Source organism: Microtus oregoni, unplaced genomic scaffold (assembly GCF_018167655.1).
Source record: "Microtus oregoni isolate MIOR12 unplaced genomic scaffold, Mior012 000015F_ref0000493, whole genome shotgun sequence".
Lineage (NCBI taxonomy): Eukaryota > Metazoa > Chordata > Mammalia > Rodentia > Cricetidae > Microtus > Microtus oregoni.
In genome coordinates this window covers 20,623,310-20,645,733 of record NW_024543074.1, presented here as the reverse complement: position 1 = coordinate 20,645,733, position 22,424 = coordinate 20,623,310, and the positions used below count along the sequence as shown (strand labels likewise).

Here is a 22,424-nt window from a genome sequence, read left to right as displayed (position 1 = left end):
TTTAATCTCAGCATTTAGGAGGCAGAGTTAGGCAATCTATGTGAGTTCAAAAGCAGACTGGTCTACAGAGCAAATTCCAGGACAGCTAGGACTACATGGAGAAACCCTGTCTCGAAAAACCAAAACAACAACAACAACAACAACAAAAAACAAAAAAAAACCCGCACCACCCATCCTCCAAAGAAAAAGGAATACCATTTTAGGGCTAAGAAAATAGCTTAGTTGGCAGAAGTGATTGTCTATCATGCACAAAACCTCAGCAGCACAAAATCTGGCATGACGGTGTTTATAATCCCAGCACTTGAGAAAAGACACAGAGGGTGGCACAAGCCTTTAATCCCAGCACTGAGACAGAGGCAGACCGATCTCTGAGTTCAAGGCCAGAGCAAGTGCCAAAACAACCAGGTAGGTTTACACAGAGAAACATTGTCCCAGACTCCCCAACAAAAAAGATGAAGGCAAGAGGACCAGAAATTTAAGGTTACTCTTGACTACTTACTGAGGCCACTCTGGGCTACATGAAAACCTGTCTCAAAAACAAACAAAACAATAAAAATAACAAAAGCAAAAAACAAAAAGAAAAAAAAAAAGACCAAAAAAGCCACCATTTCAATGTCAGTCCTGTAATCCTAGCTACCCAGGAAGCTGAGGTTTAAGACCTGCTTGGGCTACAGAATCAACCAAAGGCCAGCCTAAGTTAGTGAGACTCAGTTTCAAAATTAAAAAGTAAGAAGAGAACAATCAACAACAGCACTCAGTACTGCCAGAATAAATAGACTCCCTGGACCTGACTCAGATGGGGTTTCAAAGTCCAATGGATACTACTCATTGTGATTTCCTACCTGGAACCTCTCAGGCAGATCAGTGGCTCGGATTTCATTGTCCTGGTCTGTGAGGTGGCTGCTCTCCAGTTCACTTGGTTCATACATCTCAAAGATGCTCCTGCGGCTCACACGCTTCTTGGTGGTTTTCTTGGGGCGCACCCGGATTTCCCCTTCAGTCTCGTCATCCTCATACTCATAGTCTTCCTCCAGCTCCTCATCGTATTCATTGTATTTCTCAAACTCGTCATAGTCAAAGTCCACCCCGAAGATCTCCTGAGCTTCCTGCAGGGCTCTATGCGTGAGAATAAGGGGATTGAGAGGGAGGAGAAATGCAGCCCCTCCCTACATCCTCTGCATGCCTCAGGACTAAAGAAGCAAAGAGAAAAGCCAGTTGGAAAACCATATTCAATGTGGAATAAATAGGTGCCTGGAAGTTTCAAGGCAAACCATTATCAGAGGATAAAAAGTCTATCTTTGGCACCTGCCAGGGATAAGAGCCAAATATCACAGTCAGATGGGTCCTTATTCTGCTTGGCAAACCATCTTCTGGCAAGTTGCTACAGCATTCCCTTAGAACAAAACCTTCCAAACTACTATACTTTGCTGCACGTTAGAAGGTCATCTATATGTGGATATACTGGGCACATCAGGGATCCTGGATGCATGCCCATGTGAAACTCTATTCTAATTTTTTTTTTTTCTGAGACAAGGTTTCACTGTGTAACAACCCTAGCTATCCTAGCTCTATAGACCAGGCTGGCCTTAAACTCATAGAGATCTACCTACTTTTGCCTCCTAAATCCTGGGATTAAAGGCCTAGGTTACCAAGCCTGGCTTCAGCCTAATCTTTCACATGTTTGAGAGCACTCAGTGACTGAAGGAGCAGTTTGAAACCACTGTCTAGTAGAGGTGTGATTTGAGGCACAGAACAAAAATGGATGTGAGTTTGGGACATCTTAATTTTGGCAGAAGCCTCTAGACTTCCTGATCACATGCCCATTTAATGTCTTTATTACCACACTGTGGCAGGTACACTTACGCATCCGTATATCCAGGAAGCTTTTTTCGCCATTTGGGTTTTTTCAGAGGCTGGCCATCATCATCCACAATGAAATCGTCAATATCTGGAGAAGGAAAAAGTTAATGCTCAGTCAGTGGATAAGCCTGGTTCCTGCCAGGGAAATTAGGGGGGCGCCTTAAAGGACCTCCCTATTAAGGAACAGGAAATGTCAACATCCACCCAATGTTGGCTTCCCTGTCTAGCATCTGTCGTGTACCTGACTCTTCATCATCCTCTTCCTCTTCCTCTGGAGGAGCCATGGGGGCCTCTACAGCCTCCTGTCCTTCTTCCCCTTCCTCATCCTGGAAGATTTCCCCTGCAATAGCCTCCTTTTCATGTTCCTCTTTGCCATATTCCTCTTCATCATCATCTTCATCATCAGACATTTTTTTGACACGTCGGTATTTTTGCTAGTGTTGAGAAAATATGCTTTATTAAGATGGGGCATGTAGGTGTCTAATAAGGATATCTGTTATCCAGGCTCACTTCTATATTCCTACCACAATTACTTTTGTCAAGTGAGATGGGAAAGAACACGTTGAGTGATGTTTATGCAGCCCCAAGGCCCGTCCTGCAAACTGATAAATCTTTTTCTTTTAGACTTCAGATCTGGGACCTACAGCACTATGCTGCTGGGGACCTTTCTCTTCTCTGATGACCCCAAACTATTCAGGAAAAAGGATAAAGAAAGTACTTACTCCTCGCTTGACTTTAACACCCAAATTCTCCTCAATGAGGTCAAAATCATCATCTTCCAGACGGTCATCAAAAGCTAAAGAGAACAAAGTGTACCCATGGTGAGGGGAGGCTCTTCTCCACTGCAACTTCCACCCCTGCCTGACACCGGGACATGCTACTAACTGCGTTTTCTCTTCTTGTGGCCAACATCATCCTCTGAATCAGCAGAGTCGCTGCCCTCATCTTCCTCCCCTTCTTCTTCATCATCGTCATCATTGATAAAGCCTTTTAGGTTGCCTTGCTCATCTTGATCATCTAGATTCTCTTCTTCCTCCTCCTCATCTGCAAACATGTGGGTTGAGACATGGAGATTGGGATTAGAGGGTGAAGGCAGACTACCCGCCTAATTTCAATTATCCACGCCCCCTGAACCTAGTGCCTAGGTGGCATGTCTATTCTCTGTCCCATGTAATGGCACAGAGCAGGACTTGGAAGGTTTCTTCCCCACATTTACCAGCTGTCTTTAGGAAAGACGATCTTCCCAATTACCTTGCCTCCTCACATTAGTAGATGCTTTACAGCTTCCACTAACCTGTTTTCCTCAAAGGACAAACTCAGCAGCCACATTCCTTCTTTTATTCTTTTGCTGAAAGTTATACCTCCTGTTCCCCCTTTAAAGTTACTTCATAATTCTACTCTCTTGATGGCCTTAAAGCTTAAAAAATGGGGTACAAAAACATTCATGGGAATAAAAGTGGGAAGCATTAGAGATTTCTCTATCAGTTTACTGTCTGTCCCACACACTAATGTAAACTCTAACATAAACAGTAAATGCATCTTATTTTGCCTAGCTAGTTCTAACTGTTGTGCCTGGGACACAGCAGAGCAATGCACTATGCATTTCTAAGAATGACTCAACGTTCTCAAGCTGGTACCTCATGTGTGAGACCTGTGCTCTTTCATCAGCAAGAATCCAACTATCCAAAGCTTAGGAATAGTGGGGAGAAGGTTGAGGCTGGGGCCTCCTTACCATCATCCTCCTCTTCCACAAACTTCTTGGTGACTCTAGGTACCACCTCGCCTTCATCATTGTATTCTTCCTCTGACTCTTCAGCCTCACTTTCTACAAAATCAGACATTGCTGCTGCTTCCCAGTCTCCTTGAAAACTACAGAAAGAAAGGAAGTTTGTATGTGTGTGTGGGAGGGTGGTGAACAAAAATAAGACACATGAGCCAGGTGTAGTGGTGCACACCTTTATTAATCTCAGCATTCAGGGGGCAGAAGCAGGCAGATCTCTGTGAGTTTGAGGCCAGCCTGATCTATAGCATGAGTTCTAGAATAGCCAGAGCTACATAGTTAAGACCCTGTCCCATAACAAACAAACAAAAAAGACACGATTTTAAACAGGGCTCTTAAACTATTTCACAGAATCCTTGTAGTTACCTACCATGGCTCTGTTTACTCCAGCATTTCTCCTTAGGAAGAATCAGGAAGCTCAGCTTGGGAGTGTAACTCAATGGTAAAGGCTCACCTAGCACGAAAGAGGCCTGAGTTTGATTCCCAAAACCAGAAAACAAGGCTCCAAACCTCCCATTCTATCAAGGGTCGCTCCTTGTGAGCATTTTTTTCTTTTTTTTTTAAGTTTCTCAAGACAGGGTTTCTCTGTAGTTTTAGAACCTGTCCTGGAACCAGCTCTGTAGACCAGGATGGCCTTGAATTCACAGAGATCTGTAAGCCTCTGCCTCCCAAGTGTTAGTATTAAAGGTGTGCACCACCACTGCCTGGCCTCTTGTGTGTATTTTAAGAAATGGCTATCATACAAGACTTACATCAGAATCATTTTTCTCTTTTTCACTCTTATTGAGAAAGGGTTTCACTCTGTAGTTAAGGTTGGCCTTTAATTCACAGCAATATTCCTGTTTCTGTCTGTCCTGTGCTGGATTATAGGAACTAACCACCACATTTGGTTTTATCATTCCTCTTAATCTTCACAAATTTCCAGGCAGAATTGGGCAAATGAAGAAAGCAAACAGGGATTATTATACAGGTGAGGCTATGATGGTAGAGTGAGATTATATGACTTGCTCACAAGAAGTTTGAGAAACAGTAATTGCCAAGACTTTACATACAGTGCTTTCATCCATACTCAAGTAGAGTCAAGAAAAATTCCTGCCATACATGGTAGCACAGGGCTTTAATCCCAGGATGCAGAGGCAAGAGGTGGATCTCTGGGAAATGAGGCCAGTTTAGTCTAAATAGTGAGTTCCAGAAGCCAGGGAATACACAGTAAGACCCTGTCCCTCAAAAAGGAGGTGAGGGGAAGAATAGGGTGTGGCTCAGTGGTTAAGAGCACTGGCTGCTCTTCCAGAGGAATCAGGTTTGATTCCCAGCACCGCATAGTTGCTCACAACCATCTGTGACTCCAGTTCCAGAGGATCCAATATCCTCTTCAGAATTCCTTGGGCAGCAGGCATATAAATGGTGCACAGACATACATGTAATCAAAACATATATATATAAAATAAAAATAAGATTATTAAAAAAAAAAGAAAAATCCCTTTTCAATAGATTAAACAACATTATGAGAATTTATGCCTACTTGTATGACTGCTGGTTTGAAGAATTTGGCTGAAAAAGAGCCTCTTCAGAAACATCAGAACCATGATGAATCCATTTGTATCATTTACCTCCTTGTTTTATTTCTGGTGCTGTGATAAAACACTGACCAAAAGCAATCTAGAGGAGGAGTTTATTCACCTTACAATTCCAGGTCCCAGTCTATCACTGAGGGAAGTAAAGGCAGGAACTTGAAGGGAGGCTTGCTGGCTATAACACACAGCATAACTTCTGACTAAGGTACTCACTTTACAGGCAAGACACAAGAATGCTGCTTTCTAGTTGGCTTGCTTACACTTTCATATATGGTTCAGGACCACTTGACTAGCAATGGTACTGCCCATAGTGGGCTATGAACTCTTATATCAATTAACAATCAGGACAATCCCACAGACATACCCACATGCCAATCTGCTCTGGGCAATTCCCAACTGAGGCTCACTCTCCTCGGATGACTCTAAGCTGACAGTTAAAGCTACCCAGATCTGCAAGAGTTGTCCTCTGCCCCATAATACATGAAATAAAGAAGAATTACCAGGTTGGTGGTGACATACCTTTAATCGCTGCACTCTTGAGAGGCAGAGGCAGGTGGATCTGAGTTCAGGCCAGCCTGGTCTACAAAGTTGAGTTCCAGGACAGCCAGGGAAATGCAGCTGCTCTGTCTCAAAAACCAAAAGAGTCAACAGTTTCTTTTTTGTTTTAGAGACAATGACTCAGTATGGTCAGAGTGGCCTAAAATTTGCCACGTAGCTAAGGATGAGTCTGAACTTTAGATCCTCCTGCCTCTACCTCCCAGGTATTCAAATTACAGGTAAGTACCATCACAACAAGCTAAGAATGTAGTTTCAAATAAATGTTAACTGGGTTTCTTTTTTAAAAAAATACTTTGTTTTGGGGCTGGAGAGAAGGTTAATCAGTTAAGAGAACTGGCTTCTCTTTCAGAAGACCCAGGTTCAATTCCCAGCACCAATATTGCATCTCACAACTGTCTGTAAATTCAGTTCCAGGGGACCTGACCCTCTCACACAGACATCCATGCAAGCAAAACAGCAATGCACATGAAAAATAGTTTTGTTTTGTTTTGTTTTTTTTTGGTTTTTCGAGACAGGGTTTCTCTGTGGCTTTGGAGCCTGTCCTGGAACTAGCTCTGTAGACCAGGCTGGTCTCGAACTCACAGAGATCCGCCTGCCTCTGCCTCCTGAGTGCTGGGATTAAAGGCGTGCGCTTTTAAAAATATTTATTTGTTTATTTATTTATTATGCATACAATATTCTGTCTTCGTGCATTCCTGAAGAGGGCACCAGACCTCATTACAGATGATTGTGAGCCACCATGTGGTTGCTGGGAATTGAACTCAGGACCTTTGGAAGACAAGGCAATGCTCTTAACCACTGAGCCATCTCTTCAGCCCCGAAAAATAGTTTTTTAAAAGTTTGTACATAGCCGGGCGGTGGTGGCGCACGCCTTTAATCCCAGCACTCGGGAGGCAGAGGCAGGCGGATCTCTGTGAGTTCGAGACCAGCCTGGTCTACAAGAGCTAGTTCCAGGACAGGCTCCAAAACCACAGAGAAACCCTGTCTCGAAAAACAAAAAAAAAAACAAAACAAAAAAAAAATTTGTACGTGAGCCGGGCGGTGATGGCGCACGCCTTTAATCCTAGCACTCGGGAGGCAGAGGCAGGCGGATCTCTGTGAGTTCGAGACCAGCCTGGTCTACAAGAGCTAGTTCCAGGACAGGCTCCAAAGCCACAGAGAAACCCTGTCTCGAAAAACAAAAACAAAAAAAAAATTTGTATGTGTTATTAGTGTTTTTCCTGGGTGCGTGTGTGTGCCACATACATGTAATGCTCAAGGAGGCCCAAACAGGGCATCAGGTCCTTTGAATCTGGAGTTACTCAGTTGTTAAACCTTAGGCAGGTGCTGGAGACCTGGGGTACTCTACAAGACCAACAAATGCTTTTTATCCGCAGACCTCTCTCTTCAGCCCTGACAGCTAGGTTTAACAACTGAGTAACTCCAGATTCAAAGGATCTGATGCCCTGTTTGGGCCTCCTTGAGCATTACATGTATGTGGTACACACACACACCCAGGAAAAACACTAATAACACATACAAAATTTAAAAAAAAACTATTTTTCGGGGCTGAAGAGATAGCTCAGTGGTTAAGAGCATTGCCTCGTCTTCCAAAGGTCCTGAGTTCAATTTCCAGCAACCACATGGTGACTCACATTACTGGGTCTCATTTTACTTAGCATTCTATAATTCTGTACCAACTAATAACTTCATCTTCTACATTCCTGTTTTCCAACATAGCTAAAGCCTGGCAGGAGAACCCAAAAACTCCATAACTGAGCCTTGAGTAGGACATTAAAGAACACACACAGAGGCAGAGGATGCGGTTCAGTAGGTGCATTGCTTGCCTGGTACACATAAAGCCCTAGGTTCAATCTCCAGCACTGCAAAGCCAGTTGTGACAGCAGAAGCTTATTAATTCTAGCTTTCAGGAAGTGGCAGGAGAAGGGAAAAGGCAGAGAGGCAGTCACAAATCAGACTGTGAGATGAGAATGCCTTACTGAGAAAAGGGACCAAGCCACGTGGCTAACCACAGATAAGAATTATGGGTTAAGTTGTAAGAGTTGGGGGGGGGGGGGCGCGGCGGCGTTGCATACCGTTAATCCCAGGGCTCGGGAGGCAGAGGCACACGGATCTCTGTGAGTTTGAGGTCAGTCTAATCTACAGAGTGAGTTCCAGGACAGCCAGGACTAAACAGAGAAACTCTGTCTCAAAAAAAAAAGTTTCTGGTAGACAGAGATTGTAACCAGCTGAAGCACTAATAAAAACTATGACAGCCGGGCGATGGTGGCGCACGCCTTTAATCCCAGCACTCGGGAGGCAGAGGCAGGAGGATCTCTGTGAATTCGAGACCAGCCTGGTCTACAGAACTAGTTCCAGGACAGGTTCCAAAGCTGCAGAGAAACCCTGTCTCGAAAAACAAAAAACAAAACAAACAAACAAAAAAAAAAAACTATGACAACAAATGACTATACAATGGGATTAGGTGGATGCCCCTCTTTCCCTTTTCTGACATCTGCATCCTTAAGGTCTTTTAGCTAAAGTAACGCCAAGTGAATCTTAAAAATTCTGCCAATTAAATTTGTAGTTCTAGGCTAGATGTAGTGGCTCATGCCTTTAAGTCCAGTATGTAGAAGGTAGAGGACACCCTGGTTTATATACAGAGTTCCAGGGCAGGACAACACAGTGAGACCACATTTCAAGAAAAAGAAAAACAACCTGGACAGAAGCAAGAGAGAGTTAGAACACCACTCCTATACTTGGTGTTTTGAGGCAGGACTTTACTCTAGGCTGTGTGACCTGAAAGTTAACTCTTAGGACTCACAACAATCTTCCTACCTCAGTTTCCTGAGTGCTGTGATTAAAAGAAAGAGCCATTATGCCTGATAATTTTAACATTGCTCCCCCCCAAGCCTTGAACTGAGACATTAAAAATAGTAAACTGCACACAGTTTACTTTAATTAGGTCATTATACCATGAATTCAGTCTTTTAAAGGATCAACATCTTCAAGCTAGCTCTTACAGACAGATGTCCCTGTTCTACTTAACAGAGAGAAATAGACAACCCACCTGAGATAACAGCTTATTCTTGGTCCCCTTACAATCAGCTTGGGAAGACAACTGTCTCCTTTCCCTCCCAACTCCCAAGCTAGGTTAGAGATAAAACACACTCTAATGTTCCTAATCTAGCTCAGCAATAAGCCTTCCAGTTAAAAGGTTTGCCAGAAGCAGTCATGACTTTCTACAGCTAGATTTTGAACAGTACTATATCAGCACTGCAGGCTGAAGATGCCAAGCAACAGCGACTCCAGAATAAAGATATAACACTTGTGTATATCAACATCATTAATACATGTTTTAATAAGATAAGCTGACTGTAGTTTTGATTTTTGCATTTAGTACTCACATTCCTCAAATTTTCCCCACATTCAAGACTATAGTTAAATTTGCACCTGGAATAGGCCTTGAAGAGGAGTAGAGTGGTGGAGGGGGGGCTCTCCAGGCAAAAGCCAGCTGCCGAGTAAGATGTGACTCAGAGGGAGAGGGTAGTGGTTACCATGGCATTCTCAGGAAGAGGAACAGGGCTGGGATCAGATGGCCACAGGAGAGGCCCTTGGCAATTCCTCCTTTCTAACAAGACCTTGTAGGAGGCAATTAAGAGGAGACCTGGCTGGAGAGATCTGGCTTATTAACTCCTTTTGTTCTGAAGCTCCAATTAACATTTAGATTCTGTCTGTTTAGGGTCAAGCTCTGTTCTGGGTCTTGGTAGGTAAAACAGAATAAAATATGCTTCTTCCTGGGTAGAGTTCATAATTTTCATAAATTATGTTATGACAAAACATGAATGAGGGTGGGTATATCTCAATGGTGGACAGAACCTTTCCTTACCATGCACAAGGCTCTGGTTAAATATCTGAAACCAGAAAAGAGAAATGAAACAAAATCCTGTAATTAGTGATGAGAACAATATGGTGAAAGAAGCCACAGAGTACTTCATAAAAAGGGACTCCAAGTGAGGACATAAGAACATGGTCTGGCCGGGCGGTGGTGGCGAACGCCTTTAATCCCAGCACCCAGAAGGCAGAGGCAGCCGGATCTCTGTGAGTTCGAGGCCAGCCTGGTCTACTAGATAGAGCTAGTGCCAGGACAGGCTCCAAAGCTACAGAGACACCCTGTCTCGAAAAACCACACACACACAATCTAATTATAAGAAATTAAGATGTTTAAAATATAGGCTGGGGGCTGGTTATATAGTTCAGCAGGCAAAAGTGCCTGCCATGCAAGCCCATGACCTGAATTAGATTCCAAAACTAACGTAAAGAAGTAAAAACTAAAAAACTAGAGGAATAAAGGAACTGAATCCACAAAGCTATCCTAGATCTACTCACACTGATACAAGAATTAACACACACATTCTCATTCTTTCTAATAAGTTAAATAAATCTTTAAGATCTTAGAATAGATGGGTGGTGGTAGCTGCGTGTGATCCCAGCACTTGGGAGAGGCAGGCAGATCTCTGTGAGTTCAAGGCCAACCTGGTGTACAGAGTGATTTCCTAGACAGCTAGGGCTATTACACAGAGACACCCTGTCTTAAAAAAATAAATAAAATAATAGAAACATCCTTAAAATAAAAAGAAATAAACTTTATAAATACCCAAAGAGTGAGGAATAAAGTGTAGAAACTGACTGCGTGGGGAGGTGGTTGGAGGAGACTCTGGTGCAGAAGCTTCTGTAGAGCACGAATGGGGGCAGCAGCAGAGAAAGTCAGTTTGACCAGGGAGAGGAAGAGGGTTTCACATGAAGACACAGGATCTTTATAGGGTAAGTTAAAGGCTTCAAAGACTGTAGGGGAATTTGAGTAGAAACAGGAAACCAGGGAACTATCATAGCCCAGGCAAAAGATGATGGTGGCCTAGAAAACAGCACAGGGAGGGTATCTGAACACATAGAGGACTCAAAATTAAACCCTGAGAGAAACCCAACAAACATTTAGATATTAGGGAGAGCAGAAAAGTAAACAAGAATGAAGCATCTAGTAAGCTGAAACAAGAGGCTCAAAGAGTTTGAGCCATTTAGACTACACAGCAAGACTCTGACTCAAAAACAAAACCCACAAAGCAAAAAGCAAACAAACAACCCAAAAACCCTGCAAAATCACATCAGGTCCAGTTGGTGGATGCCTACAGCCTTACAGTCTGGACCAGCTTCTTGAGAGTTAAGGAAAGACGACTGCTTGGCTCCAGGAGTTCTGGGCAGGAGCATGCTATACGGATTAGCATCAGTATCACTATGATTACACTTTTACCTTTAACCTGTGGGGAGTGAGGAACCACCACTATGCCTAAGGAGAAGTAAGGCAGTCCAAGCTGGGAAAACATTGATAAAAATAAATCCTCCCCCAAAAAGGCCAGGGAAGGAGATGACTCAACCAAGAAAGCACCTACTTCACAACCATGCACACAAAATACCACATAAAAATACAATGAAGTTGTTTCTTTTCTTCTTTTTTTTTTGTTGTTGTTTGTTTGTTTGTTTTTCGAGACAGGGTTTCTCTGTAGTTTTGGAGCCTGTCCTGGAACTAGTTCTTGTAGACCATGCTGGCCTCGAACTCATACAGAGATCTGCCTGCCTCTGCCTCCAGAGTGCTGGGATTAAAGCGGTATTTTAAAGACTAAAAAGGAGCAGCTAGCTTAAGAGAGAAAAATTCAAGAGCCAAGTATAATACAACAACTAAGGGGACAAAGCTTCAAGGAGTAACTGTATTGACTAAGAGTAGCCATTGGATTTGGCAACATTGTAGCCACTGTTGAAGCTATCAATTTTGATGAGCAGTTAGAAGAGAAGTCAGTCGGGTTGCTATTGACTAAAGCGTCAATGAGAGGTAAGAAAGTTAAACTAGTATAAGCAGAAAACTATAAAACTACAAGAATTAAAAAAATACTAGATGGGTGGCGGTGATACACGCCCTTTAATCCCAGCACTCAGGAGGCAATTAAAAGACCGAAGACTTACAAACTGTCAACTTCAGTGTTCAACGGTGGAATAAACTTTTTCCCCGAAAAATTAATTTAACGCAGCACCTTCTGCACAGTGTAGCATAATACTCCCTTGTTGGGGAGGGGCCTGAAAATTTGTAGGCAGTTAACGGTAGCTGGGGGGGGGGGGGAGGGGGGAGGGGCTCACGTGATGCCACCAATCCTAAGGATCTAGAGCAATTCATGGTTGCTGGGGGAGAAGCACATTTTCTTTAGTGTTGTAGCCGAGGTTTCTCTGAATAATCCCTCACATTCCTGTAAGTAACCTTAAATTAACTATTGAACCACACACATACACAGAAAAATAAATGAAAGTAACGGGGGATTGTGAAGAAGGGAATCATCAGAAATGGGGTGTGTAGAGGAAAATGGAAAAAAGTACCCCACTACTTTTGATACTACAGTGACTTTCCGTATCGGTATTATAGGAGATCTGCCTCCTAAAAGAAAATAAGCATCAATTCTTTCCGTAACACAGGGAAACAGCTTTTCTTAGATATTTAAATTGAGTACCTGATGTCAATCAAGAATACAGATTTCGGATTCAACAACCCATTCTGATATTTACGGTAGGTCGCAAGCATTCGAGGAAATGAATTACGCAGGATGGAGGGTTTCAGGCACTTATATACAAACTCGCATCTTTCGAAAGTGTTAAGGGAATCAGCCATCCAAGGGGAAAAAGTTCAATTATTCAACAATATGAGAAGATCTAACATTCAGCACAGTACACCAGCCTCATGGCTGAACCATCTTAAGTCCGGTAGGATCCAAACGCACGGAATAACTAATCTGATCACCTGATGCCAAGTAAGAAACCCTTAGGTCTCTCCTAGTCCCAATTTTTCGTGTGGCCCAGATTCCAGAAGCTGCGGGGAAGATGTGATCCCAGAAAGTCTGTTGACTCAACAAACAACGCCAGTTCACAGGTTCCAGGTGGTACTGCGTGGGGGAAAGGCCTGGAGACGCTGAGCAACCACTGCGCTTTCCTGTCCCTTTGCTCCGGCAGATCAGGAAAGGCCAGGGCACCCCAATGCCTCTTCCCTTACCGGGCTAGGCCCTGGGAGCCCGGCTCGCTGCGCACACCAGAAACGCTCTCCCGGCTGAGCTTTACCTGCTTAAGGGCCGCTGTTTCTCCGCTGCTTTAGGCTCCCACGGAAGAAAATGGGGTCGCCGAACCGAGACTGGCAAACGATAGTACGGACCCACCGCAAGGGCCCTCCGCGTCCGCTGCCGCCACCACTACCACCACCACCGCCGTCGCCGCTGCTACGTAAACGTGCTACGTCACCTCCGGCTCTCTGTCACTGGGGGTGGGCGGGCCATTTCGTGCTCTCTTTTCCCGTCCGGTGGCTAGCGCTCTCGTCTCGAGCGTGCGAACGCTAACCGCACGAACGCAGCCGCCACAGAGCAACCAGAACAAAGCAGATTCCCAGGTCACCCATCCGCTCGAGACAGAGGAACCATAAAGATTCAGGTTAGAGTGGCTTCACTTCCTCCTTGTCGTTGTTCCACCCTTAACTTCCGGTTCCGGGGAAGGGCTAAATTTTCTTGGATGGTTAGGGGCTCTCGGATCTAGGATGGCTGTCTTGTCGCTTCTGTTGTTGGGTGGTTTATGGAGCGCTGTGGGAGCGTCCGATATGGCTGTCGTTACTTGCGGCTCCGTGGTGAAGCTACTCAATACGCGCCATAATGTCCGACTGCACTCTCACGACGTGCGCTATGGATCAGGTACTGAGGGGAACCAACCGGGGTTGGGTGGGCTGCCTAGGCCCGGGGAGCCCCCGAAGAGGCGGGGCCTCTGGGCGTGGTCTTGGAAAGTTAAAGGTGCCCTAGGGAGCTGCTTGGCGAGGACGATCGAGTTGCTAAGGGAATTTAGTCGTAATGTTAGTTTTTGTTTGATGAGTTATATGTTAAATGTGTCACATGTATACCTGTCAATTTCTAATAATGTGTTGAGAACGACAGTAAAGTTACTTTCGTAGGTGAAAAAATAGACTCGGTACTGCTCAAAGCCTTACAGCTAGTGAATGGTGGGTACAGGGTTTAATCCAATCTGCCCAGGTTTAAAATCTTTCAGCATCCATGGGCTGCCACTATTTTGTGCTGGGAGAAGAGAGACATATAGAGCCTGTAGAGCCTGACAACATATCTTTTTTTTTTTTTTTTAGAAATATTAACTTTGTTTATTTATTATGTATACAATGTTCTGTCTGTGAGTATCCCTGCAAGCCAGGAGAGGGCACCAGACCTCATTACAGATGGTTGTGAGCCACCATGTGGTTGCTGGGAATTGAACTCAGGACCTTTGGAAGAGCAGGCAATGCTCTTAACCGCTGAGCCATCTCTCCAGCCCCTGACAACATATCTTGAATCTCTGAGTTTTAGACTTGAAAGAGCTCGCTCTTTGATTACAACCCTTGGTCTTATACTTGTTTTTTAGCTCAATAACTTAAGCTTTGACAGGGATTGCAAAGGAAAGTCTGCTTTTTATCATATGCAATTCATGCTAAGTATTCGTGGATTCATTCATTCAGTATAGATTTATTTATATTTTTTTAAGATTTATTTATTTATTACGTATACAGCGTTTTTTTCCTGCATGTATGCCTGCAGGCCAGAAAAGGGCACCAGACCTCATATAGATGGTTGTGAGTCACCCTGTGGTTGCTGGCAGTTGAACTCAAGGTTTCTGGAAGAGCAGTCAGTGCTCTTTACTTCTGAGCCATCTCTCCAGCCCCTAAAGAGTCTTTTTCTTCTCTCTCCCTCTCCTTCTCTCTCTCTCTCTCTCTCTCTCTCTCTCTCTCTCTGTTTCTTTCTTTCTTTCTTTCTTTCTTTCTTTCTTTCTTTCTTTCTTTCTTTCTTGTGTGTCTAGTATTGTTCTAATGGCAGGTGTGGTGGCCGATATCTGTTATCCTAGCACTCAGAAGGCTCAAGTGGAAGCATTGTGACTTAAAGATCAGCCTGGATTACATAGGGAGAGCTATCTCAAAACAACACAAAAGAAGTTCAAAAACAGGGACTGGAGCGATGGAGAGTTAATAACACTGATTCCTTTTCAATTCCCTGGATCACATGGTGGCTTACAACCATCCATAATGAGATTTGGTGCCCTCTTCTGGCACGCAGGCACATATACAGGTATATGTGATAAATACATCTTTTTAAAAAAAAGCTCAAAAGCTGGCTAAATAGCTTAATGTTAGATTATTTGCCAAGCATTCTAAAGACTCTAGGTTCTTGGTGGGAGAGGAGGATAAAAGTCATGAGATTCGGCTGGGCGGTGGTGGCGCATGCTTTTAATCCCAGCACTCTGGAGGCAGAGGCAGGTGGATCTCTGTGAGTTAGAGACCAGACTTGTCTACAAGAGCTAGTTGCAGTACAGGCTCCAAAAGCTACAGAGAAACCCTGTCTCCAAAAACAAAAAACAACAACAAAAAAAAGTCATGAGATTTAACGTGAGATGTATTCAAGGTAATCTGAATGACTGATGATGGTGGATGGTGTTTGCTAAGAGAGGAACTCACCCTTTTGGGTTGGTCTGTGGTTCCCACCTCTAAGAACCTGTCTGACCAGTTTAGTGCCGGGAGTGCACAGTCATCATTGGGATATCTTTATATTCCTAGCCACTTGATTCAGGAAACACCTACCTATACGCCAGGCGTATTACATTTTAATTTAATCTGTTTCCTGTTTTGAATCTACTAAATTAAAATGGAGTTAGAAAGAGGCCTAGTAGACTTCAAATCTCTCCCGGTGGTCCTTATGGGTCGTCAGATTTTGACACCATGCTCAGTGTGAACCTTAGAGGAATCTGATGCAGAGTTAGGTACAATATTCTGTAAAAGCTTCATTGTTTTTTGAGACAGTGTCTATCTAGCTCTGGTTGCCCTGCTACCAGGAACTCAATATGTAGACCAGACTGTCCTCAAACACACAGCACCTGCCTCTGCCTCCTGAGTGCTGAGATTAAAGGCTTTATTTTTAAATTACATTTCTCCAGTGTGTGTGTGTGTGTGTGTGTGTGTGTGTGTGTGTGTGTGTTTGGATGCATGCTTGCCACAGTGCAAATGTAGAAAGCAGAGAAAAGCATTGTTCTCTCCTTCTATCTTGTGAGTCTTAGGGATTGAATTCAGATTGTCAGTCTTTATCAGCTGAGCCGTTTTACTGCCTAGATACAACATTCTTGTCCAGATAGTGATTGAAGCTACATGAATAGATCAAATTGCTCAGGATGAGCTCAATCTGAAAAATTACAGTTACAGTAAATGTTACTTGAATTACTTTATCTGGACCCCTAAGTGTTTAGGAACAGATTAAGGCCAGATAGAATTCTAGCTACTCCCAAAGAATAAGGAGGTCTCCAGAGGAAGTCGAGTTGAAAAAAAAAGTGAAAAATTAAAGAGACGATTAAAATGTAGCGAACAGTGCTGGAGAGATGGCTCAGTGGTTAAGAGTACTTGTTCTTACAAAGAATCCAGGTTCAATTCCTTGCATCCACAAGGTTAACTTAACTCTAGTCCCAGGCTATCTGGCTCCCTCTTCTGACCTCTGTGGGCATAAGCATGCACAGACAGACATACAGGCAGGCAAAATTCACAAAAGTAAAATGAATAACTGTCCTCCCAACCCCAAGACCTCCAATAGGAGGACAAGTGGGTTCCAAGCAGTGTCAGTATTTTTAGAGAGTAGCCTTTTCATAATGGTGGATACCAAGCTTTCCGAACACAACAGCAGACCTAGAACCTGTTTTTCTTTATACTCTGGCTATTTAGCATCCTGTCTCTTGATTTTGCTGAACTCATAACAGTCTCAGAGGATCAAATTCATATGCTTGTCCAAGGCCTTACAGAGGCAGTGAAGATTTGACAAACGACCTTCTCACAGGACAGGTCTCATTCTGTAGTCAACCAGTGCAGCATGACCTTCTTCCCTACCATCCTGGCTGCTGTTCCACAATAGCCAGTGTTTTAAGAGTGAAATTTCAATATCCTTAGTATCTAGGGAGGATATAACTGAAGGTATGATGTAGGTTTTCTTAAAAATAATGCAGGTGGACTGAAGAGATGGCTCAGTGGTTAAGAGCACTGACTGTTCTTCCAGGGGACCCGGGTTCAATTCCCAGCACCCACATGGCAGCTACAACTGTCTGTGACTCCAGTTCCAGGGGACCCGACAGCCTCATACAGACATACACACAGGCAAAACACCAATAAACATAAAATAAAAATAAAAATTTATTTTTTGAAAAAATGAATGCAACCTTGGTAGAATCTTTACCTAACAATGGATGGGTCCTTGCTGTCTCCCACTGCGTTGAAAATGGCTCTTCAGAACCAGGTATCAGGCATCTCTCCAACTGCCTTTCTTCTCTGCCTTTTGTTTGTTTGCTTGCAGGTAGTGGGCAGCAATCAGTGACAGGTGTAACCTCTGTGGATGACAGCAATAGTTATTGGAGAATACGGGGGAAGACAGCCACAGTGTGTGAAAGGGGAACCCCCATCAAATGTGGCCAGCCCATCCGACTGACACACATCAACACTGGTCGAAACCTCCACAGCCACCATTTCACGTCACCTCTTTCTGGAAACCAGGTGAGGGGCATGCAATGGATTATTCCTGCTGTATATGTCAGGGTTCTCTAGAGTCACAGAACTTATGGAATGAATATCTGTCTGTCAGTCTGTCTGTCTATGGGAATTTATTGGAGTGACTTACACGCTGCAGTCCAACAATAGCTAGTTATGGATGGGAAGTCCAAGAATCTAGTGGCTGCTCAGTCCCATGAGGTTGGCTGTCTCAGCTGGTCTTCTGGGATCCCAAAGAAGGAATGGATGTCTTGACGGAGCAAGGGCAAGCAGATGATGAACAAACCCTTCTTTTTTCCATTGCCCTTATATGTGTTTTCTGCAGAAGAGGTAGTCCAGATTAAAGGTGTGCCTTCCAGCCTCAAGGTCTGGATTAAAGGCTTGTTGTCTTCTTGCCTCAAGATCCGGATCACAGGTGTGCCATCCATTTCTGGATTATAGTTCATTCCACTTATATTCAAATTGACAACCAAGAATAGCCATCACATCTGCTCTGTCTTGCCCAGTTGACTTGTTTGATCTCTTGGTTCTTAACTCCTTCTTTTTTTTTTTTTTTTTTTTTGATTTTTCGAGACAAGGTTTCTCCGTAGCTTTTGGTTCCTGTCCTGGAACTAGCTTTTGTAGACCAGGCTGGCCTCGAATTCACAGAGATCCGCCTGCCTCTGCCTCCCGAGTGCTGGGATTAAAGGCGTGCACCACCACCGCCCGGCTCCTTCTTTCTTTTCTTACTTTCTTCCTTCCCTCCTTCCTAAATATGAGACATTTCACAAACTTGTGTGTCCTCCTTGAACAGGGGCCATGCTGATCTCTGTATCATTCCAATTTTAGTATCTGTGCTGCTTAAATGAGCACATTAACCCTTTGCTGTCTAGGTATAGATGTTCTCTTTTCTGCAGACTTGGAGAAATGACTCTGTCTCATAAGTGTGAAGAAAATTGTTTCTGGTCAGAGTGGAGACTTTACATCTAGACCAAAGCACGGAATAGGGAGGAAAGGTATACATTAGCATACCATTAAGTTTTGATGAATATTACAATAAAGCTATTGTTTCCAAATTTATAATAAAGGGTCTTGCAGGGCTGGAGAGATGGCTCAGAGGTTAGAGCACTGGCTGCTCTTCAGAGATCCTGAGTTCAATTCCCAGCACCCACATGACAGCTTACAACCATCTATAATGGAATCTGGTGCCCTCTTCTGGCCTGCAGGCACACATGCAGACAGAGCACTTATACATAAAAAAAGAAAAAGATACCACCAAGCCATCTCTCAAGCTCCATTTCTATGCTGCTTTTTGAAATCTCGTGCTTTCAGGCCCTCCTCAGTGACTCCATTGATCCTCTGACCCCTTACTCCAAACACAGGTATTTTTTATTGAAGTTGGTGTGTATGCTGTGTGTGCGCGAGCACAGGTGCAAGCCTGCTGAGGTTAGAGGACAACTTGCAGGAGGAGTTGGTTTTCTCCTTCTACTATGTGGATCCCAGAGACAACTTAAGCAATGAGTACCCTCCCTACCAAGCCATCTCTCTGGCCCTTCTTTTGACTTTCCTTTTTAACTCAACAGGATTTATTCACTGTCTGGGAGGAGGCCAAAGTTTGGTATCAGAGTGTTCATTGGCTGGTTTCTCTGGGACCTCACTTTGCATTTGTAGACCATCTACCCTAGTTTCCCCCTGTAACTTAATGAAGCAAATGTGCTACACTTTTATTTTAAAAATTTGTTCAACAGACTAGATATGGTGATGCATACCTTTAATCCCAACACTTGGGAGGCAGAGGCAGGATAATTTGAGTTTGAGACTAACCTAGACCACAGAGTGAGTTCCAGTTCAGCCAGGGCTACACAGAGAAACCCTGTATCAAAAACAAACAAACAAAAAACAAACAAAGTCAAACAGCAACAAAAAAGAAAATCCAAATTTGTTCAACAACAGTCACAGTTTGTTTTCAGGTTTTTTATTGTAATTTTTTATTATTATTATTTTGGTTTTTGGAGACGGGGTTTCTCTGTGGCTTTGGAGCCTATGCTAGAACTAGCTCTTGTAGACCAGGTTGGCTTCAAACTCACAGAGATCTGCCTGCCTCTGCCTCCCGCATGCTGGGATTAAAAGCATGTATTGCTACTGCCTGGCTTATTTTTATTTTTATTTATTTATTTTTTGATTTAATAAAGTTTTATTTTTCCAAATGTACAGCTGATTGAATCTGTTCATACATCTTCATCAGCAGCTGGGGCATCTCCACCCTTTGTGTTTCTGGTGTAAATTACTTGGGCTCTGTGCTTTGAAACCAGCTTGATAAGCCCTTTACTTAGGAGCTCCTGAAGAGCTGCCCTGGCCAAGGAACCACGAATCTTCAGTCTCTCAGAGACCACGGCTAGAGTAATAAGTTTATAGTTGGGAACTTCTTTACAGAGTTTGTCGTATGTAGCCTTGTCAAAGAGGACTAGATTGTTGAGCTTGTCCCGAACTTTGCCTTTGGACCACTTCTTCTTTTTGGCCTTGCCACCGGACTTATTTACTGGGTCTTTGTCTTTTTTGGCCGACTTTCCGGCATCTTTCTTCTTCTTGTCATCCTTGGGCGGCATGATGAAGTTCAGAGAGTGGCGACAACCACTGCAGCCTCCCTAAGATGTCGGGGAAAAAAGGACTTTTTTTTTTTTTAATATTTATTTATTCATTATGTATACAATATTCTGTCTATGTGTATGCCTGCAGGCCAGAAGAGGGCACAAGATCCCATTACAGATGGTTGTGAGCCACCATGTGGTTGCTGGGAATTGAACTCAGGACCTTTGGAAGAGCAGGCAATGCTCTTAACCTCTGAGCCATCTCTCCAGCCCCGACTTATTTTTTTTAATTTTATTTTTTTTTCTTATTGAGTCATGCCCCACCTTTGAAATCTAACATTTTCCTCATGGTGAAAGCCTTGAGAAAGATCGCAGCTTATTTACTTGGCAACAGGGTATAGTCTCTTATAACCTAGGCTAGCCTTAAATTGCTTATGTAGCTGGATCATCTTGAACTCCTGACCTTGCTATCTCTACTTCCTCAATGTTAGGGCTGTGGGTGTGCTCTCCAGAGCTGCCTGTCAGATGTGTTAATGTTACCACTTTCTGTCTTTCAGGAAGTGAGTGCCTTTGGCGAGGAAGGTGAAGGTGACTATCTGGATGACTGGACAGTGCTCTGTAACGGACCTTACTGGGTGAGAGACGGTGAAGTGAGATTCAAACATTCTTCCACCGAAGTTCTCCTGTCTGTCACGGGAGAACAATATGGCCGACCCATAAGTGGGCAAAAGGAGGTACATGGTATGGCCCAGCCAAGTCAGAACAACTACTGGAAGGCCATGGAAGGCATCTTCATGAAGCCCAGTGAATTGTTGAAGGCAGAGGTCCATCATGCAGAGCTGTGACTCTAAATCCTCTGTGCCACTGTCACCACACAGTGTTTGTAGACGTCTGTTGCTGCTTTGCCCTTGGAGCCCCGCTCCAGGCTCCCTGAGATGAAGGGACACTGTAGGAAGCAGGGGCTGCGTTTGGGCCTGCAGCCTTCACACTTGAATTGGTTGCTCTCCCCAGTTTGGTCAGTTCTTAAGAGAGGACCTGTTCATGAGGGCAGAGATCCTTTCGTTCATGTTGATAAGAGGAAGCTGAGGAATTTCCCTCCTAGCTGGGGATTTTACTCCTCTGACATCATGGATTGCTGACTTGTCTGATTTTCCCCTAGTTTTCTTTTTCCAAAATGATAAATAAAAAAAATAAAAGAATTGTAGTCATTGTGTGGTCATTTATTAGGTGAGCTATTTCTGGATCTATCTGCCTGCTAAATCCTCAAGTCCTAAGACTTTCAGAATGCTGGGAGTCTTCACTGTGGGCCATTTTAGAGGTTTATTTGCATATAAGCCTTTTCTCTTTGCTCCTTCGGTTCTTCTCCAGCTCATCTTTACTGAGTAAGGCCTTCAGAGTTCTGCATAATATATAGCCAATGACATCCTCCTCTGGATCTATTATGTATTGTGGAATAATAGTTCAAGATGTACATTTGTTTATGCTGTGAAATGTTTAATGATGCAAAGATGTGTTGCCTTTTTTTTTGGTTTTGTTGTTTTGTTTTCTTTTTTTTTTTTTTTTTTTTTTTTTTTTTTTTTTTTTTAAAGATTTATTTATTATGTATACAACATTCTGCCTCCATGTATGTCCACACACCAGAGGAGGGCGCCAGATCTCATTACAGATGGTTGTGAACCACCATGTGGTTGCTGGGAATTGAACTCAGGACCTCTGGAAGAGCAGACAGTGCTCTTAACCACTGAGCCATCTCTCCAGCCCCCTGTTGTTTTGTTTTCAAGACAGGGTTTCTCTGTGTAACAGTCCTAGCTGTCCTGGAACTAGCTCTTGTAGACCAGGCTGATCTTGAACTCACAAATACACCTGCATCTGCTTCCCACAGATTATCAGTGCTGTGTTAGATATGGCCCATGATGTTAGGAGTAAGAAACTTCTGGCTGAACCTCTTCCAAAGGTCCTAAGTTCAAATCTCAGCAACCACATGGTAGTTTACAACCATCTGTAATGAGAGCTGGTGCCCTCTTCTGGCCTGCAGGAAGAATACTTTATACATAATAAATAAATAATTAAAAAATAAGAAATTTCTCTTACAAAGAAGTTGTAGTTCTCACAAACCAAGAATTAGAATTACATTTCTTCCCCTGCTCTCCTTGCTCTACTCTATTTTTGTCACTTTGATTATTTGATTATCTCTTCATGAAGGAGAAAGTAAAAATGATAAATTTGCCAGGTGTGTGATAGTGCACGCCTTTAATCCCAGCACTTGGAAGGCAGAGAGGCAGGTGAGTTTGAGGCAGCCTGGTCTACAGAGTGTGTCCCAGGACAGCCAGTGCTACACAGAGAACTGTTGCAGAATGTAGTGCTGGCCTGACCAGACCTCGCCTAGCTCTGGAGTAGCACCCAGCCTTAATCCATCCTTTGTGTTAGAGATACCTTTTGTTGCCATATGTGAATCATGTCTGAGAGTTTCCTATGGATAC

The 22,424-nt window shown here is 43.5% G+C and overlaps 3 protein-coding genes and 1 non-coding gene across 5 annotated transcripts in view; 1 reads left to right on the top strand and 3 right to left on the bottom strand.

The window, feature by feature from the left end:
• Supt6h (SPT6 homolog, histone chaperone and transcription elongation factor) overlaps positions 1–13,067 on the bottom strand; it is a 38,648-nt gene extending 25,581 nt beyond the window's left edge. The window contains exons 1-8 of one of the 2 annotated variants that reach the window (XM_041664045.1): positions 12,904–13,067; positions 4,011–4,094; positions 3,593–3,729; positions 2,746–2,904; positions 2,583–2,656; positions 2,102–2,294; positions 1,864–1,948; positions 843–1,116 (exon numbers count right to left, since the gene is read on the bottom strand). In XM_041664045.1, the coding sequence (XP_041519979.1) occupies positions 843–1,116; positions 1,864–1,948; positions 2,102–2,294; positions 2,583–2,656; positions 2,746–2,904; positions 3,593–3,701 (894 nt within the window). In that variant the 5' untranslated portion in view covers positions 3,702–3,729; positions 4,011–4,094; positions 12,904–13,067. The remainder of the gene's footprint in view (positions 1–842; positions 1,117–1,863; positions 1,949–2,101; positions 2,295–2,582; positions 2,657–2,745; positions 2,905–3,592; positions 3,730–4,010; positions 4,095–12,903) is intronic. The other variant, XM_041664046.1, reaches the window with a different exon arrangement.
• Positions 13,068–13,316: 249 nt separating this feature from the next.
• Sdf2 (stromal cell derived factor 2) lies at positions 13,317–21,148 on the top strand. The gene is made up of 3 exons (XM_041664047.1): positions 13,317–13,520; positions 17,187–17,383; positions 20,502–21,148. Exons 1-3 carry the CDS (start codon positions 13,370–13,372, stop codon positions 20,787–20,789), a joined length of 636 nt encoding a protein of 211 aa, XP_041519981.1. The 5' UTR covers positions 13,317–13,369; the 3' UTR covers positions 20,790–21,148.
• LOC121457249 lies at positions 18,126–18,229 on the bottom strand. Its single transcript, XR_005975741.1, has one exon. It is a non-coding gene; the product is annotated as a U6 spliceosomal RNA (small nuclear RNA).
• LOC121456131 (40S ribosomal protein S25-like) lies at positions 19,585–20,018 on the bottom strand. Its single transcript, XM_041663987.1, has one exon. The coding sequence runs from the start codon at positions 19,960–19,962 to the stop codon at positions 19,585–19,587; it is 378 nt and encodes a 125-aa protein (XP_041519921.1). The 5' UTR covers positions 19,963–20,018.
• Positions 21,149–22,424: the final 1,276 nt, after the last annotated feature.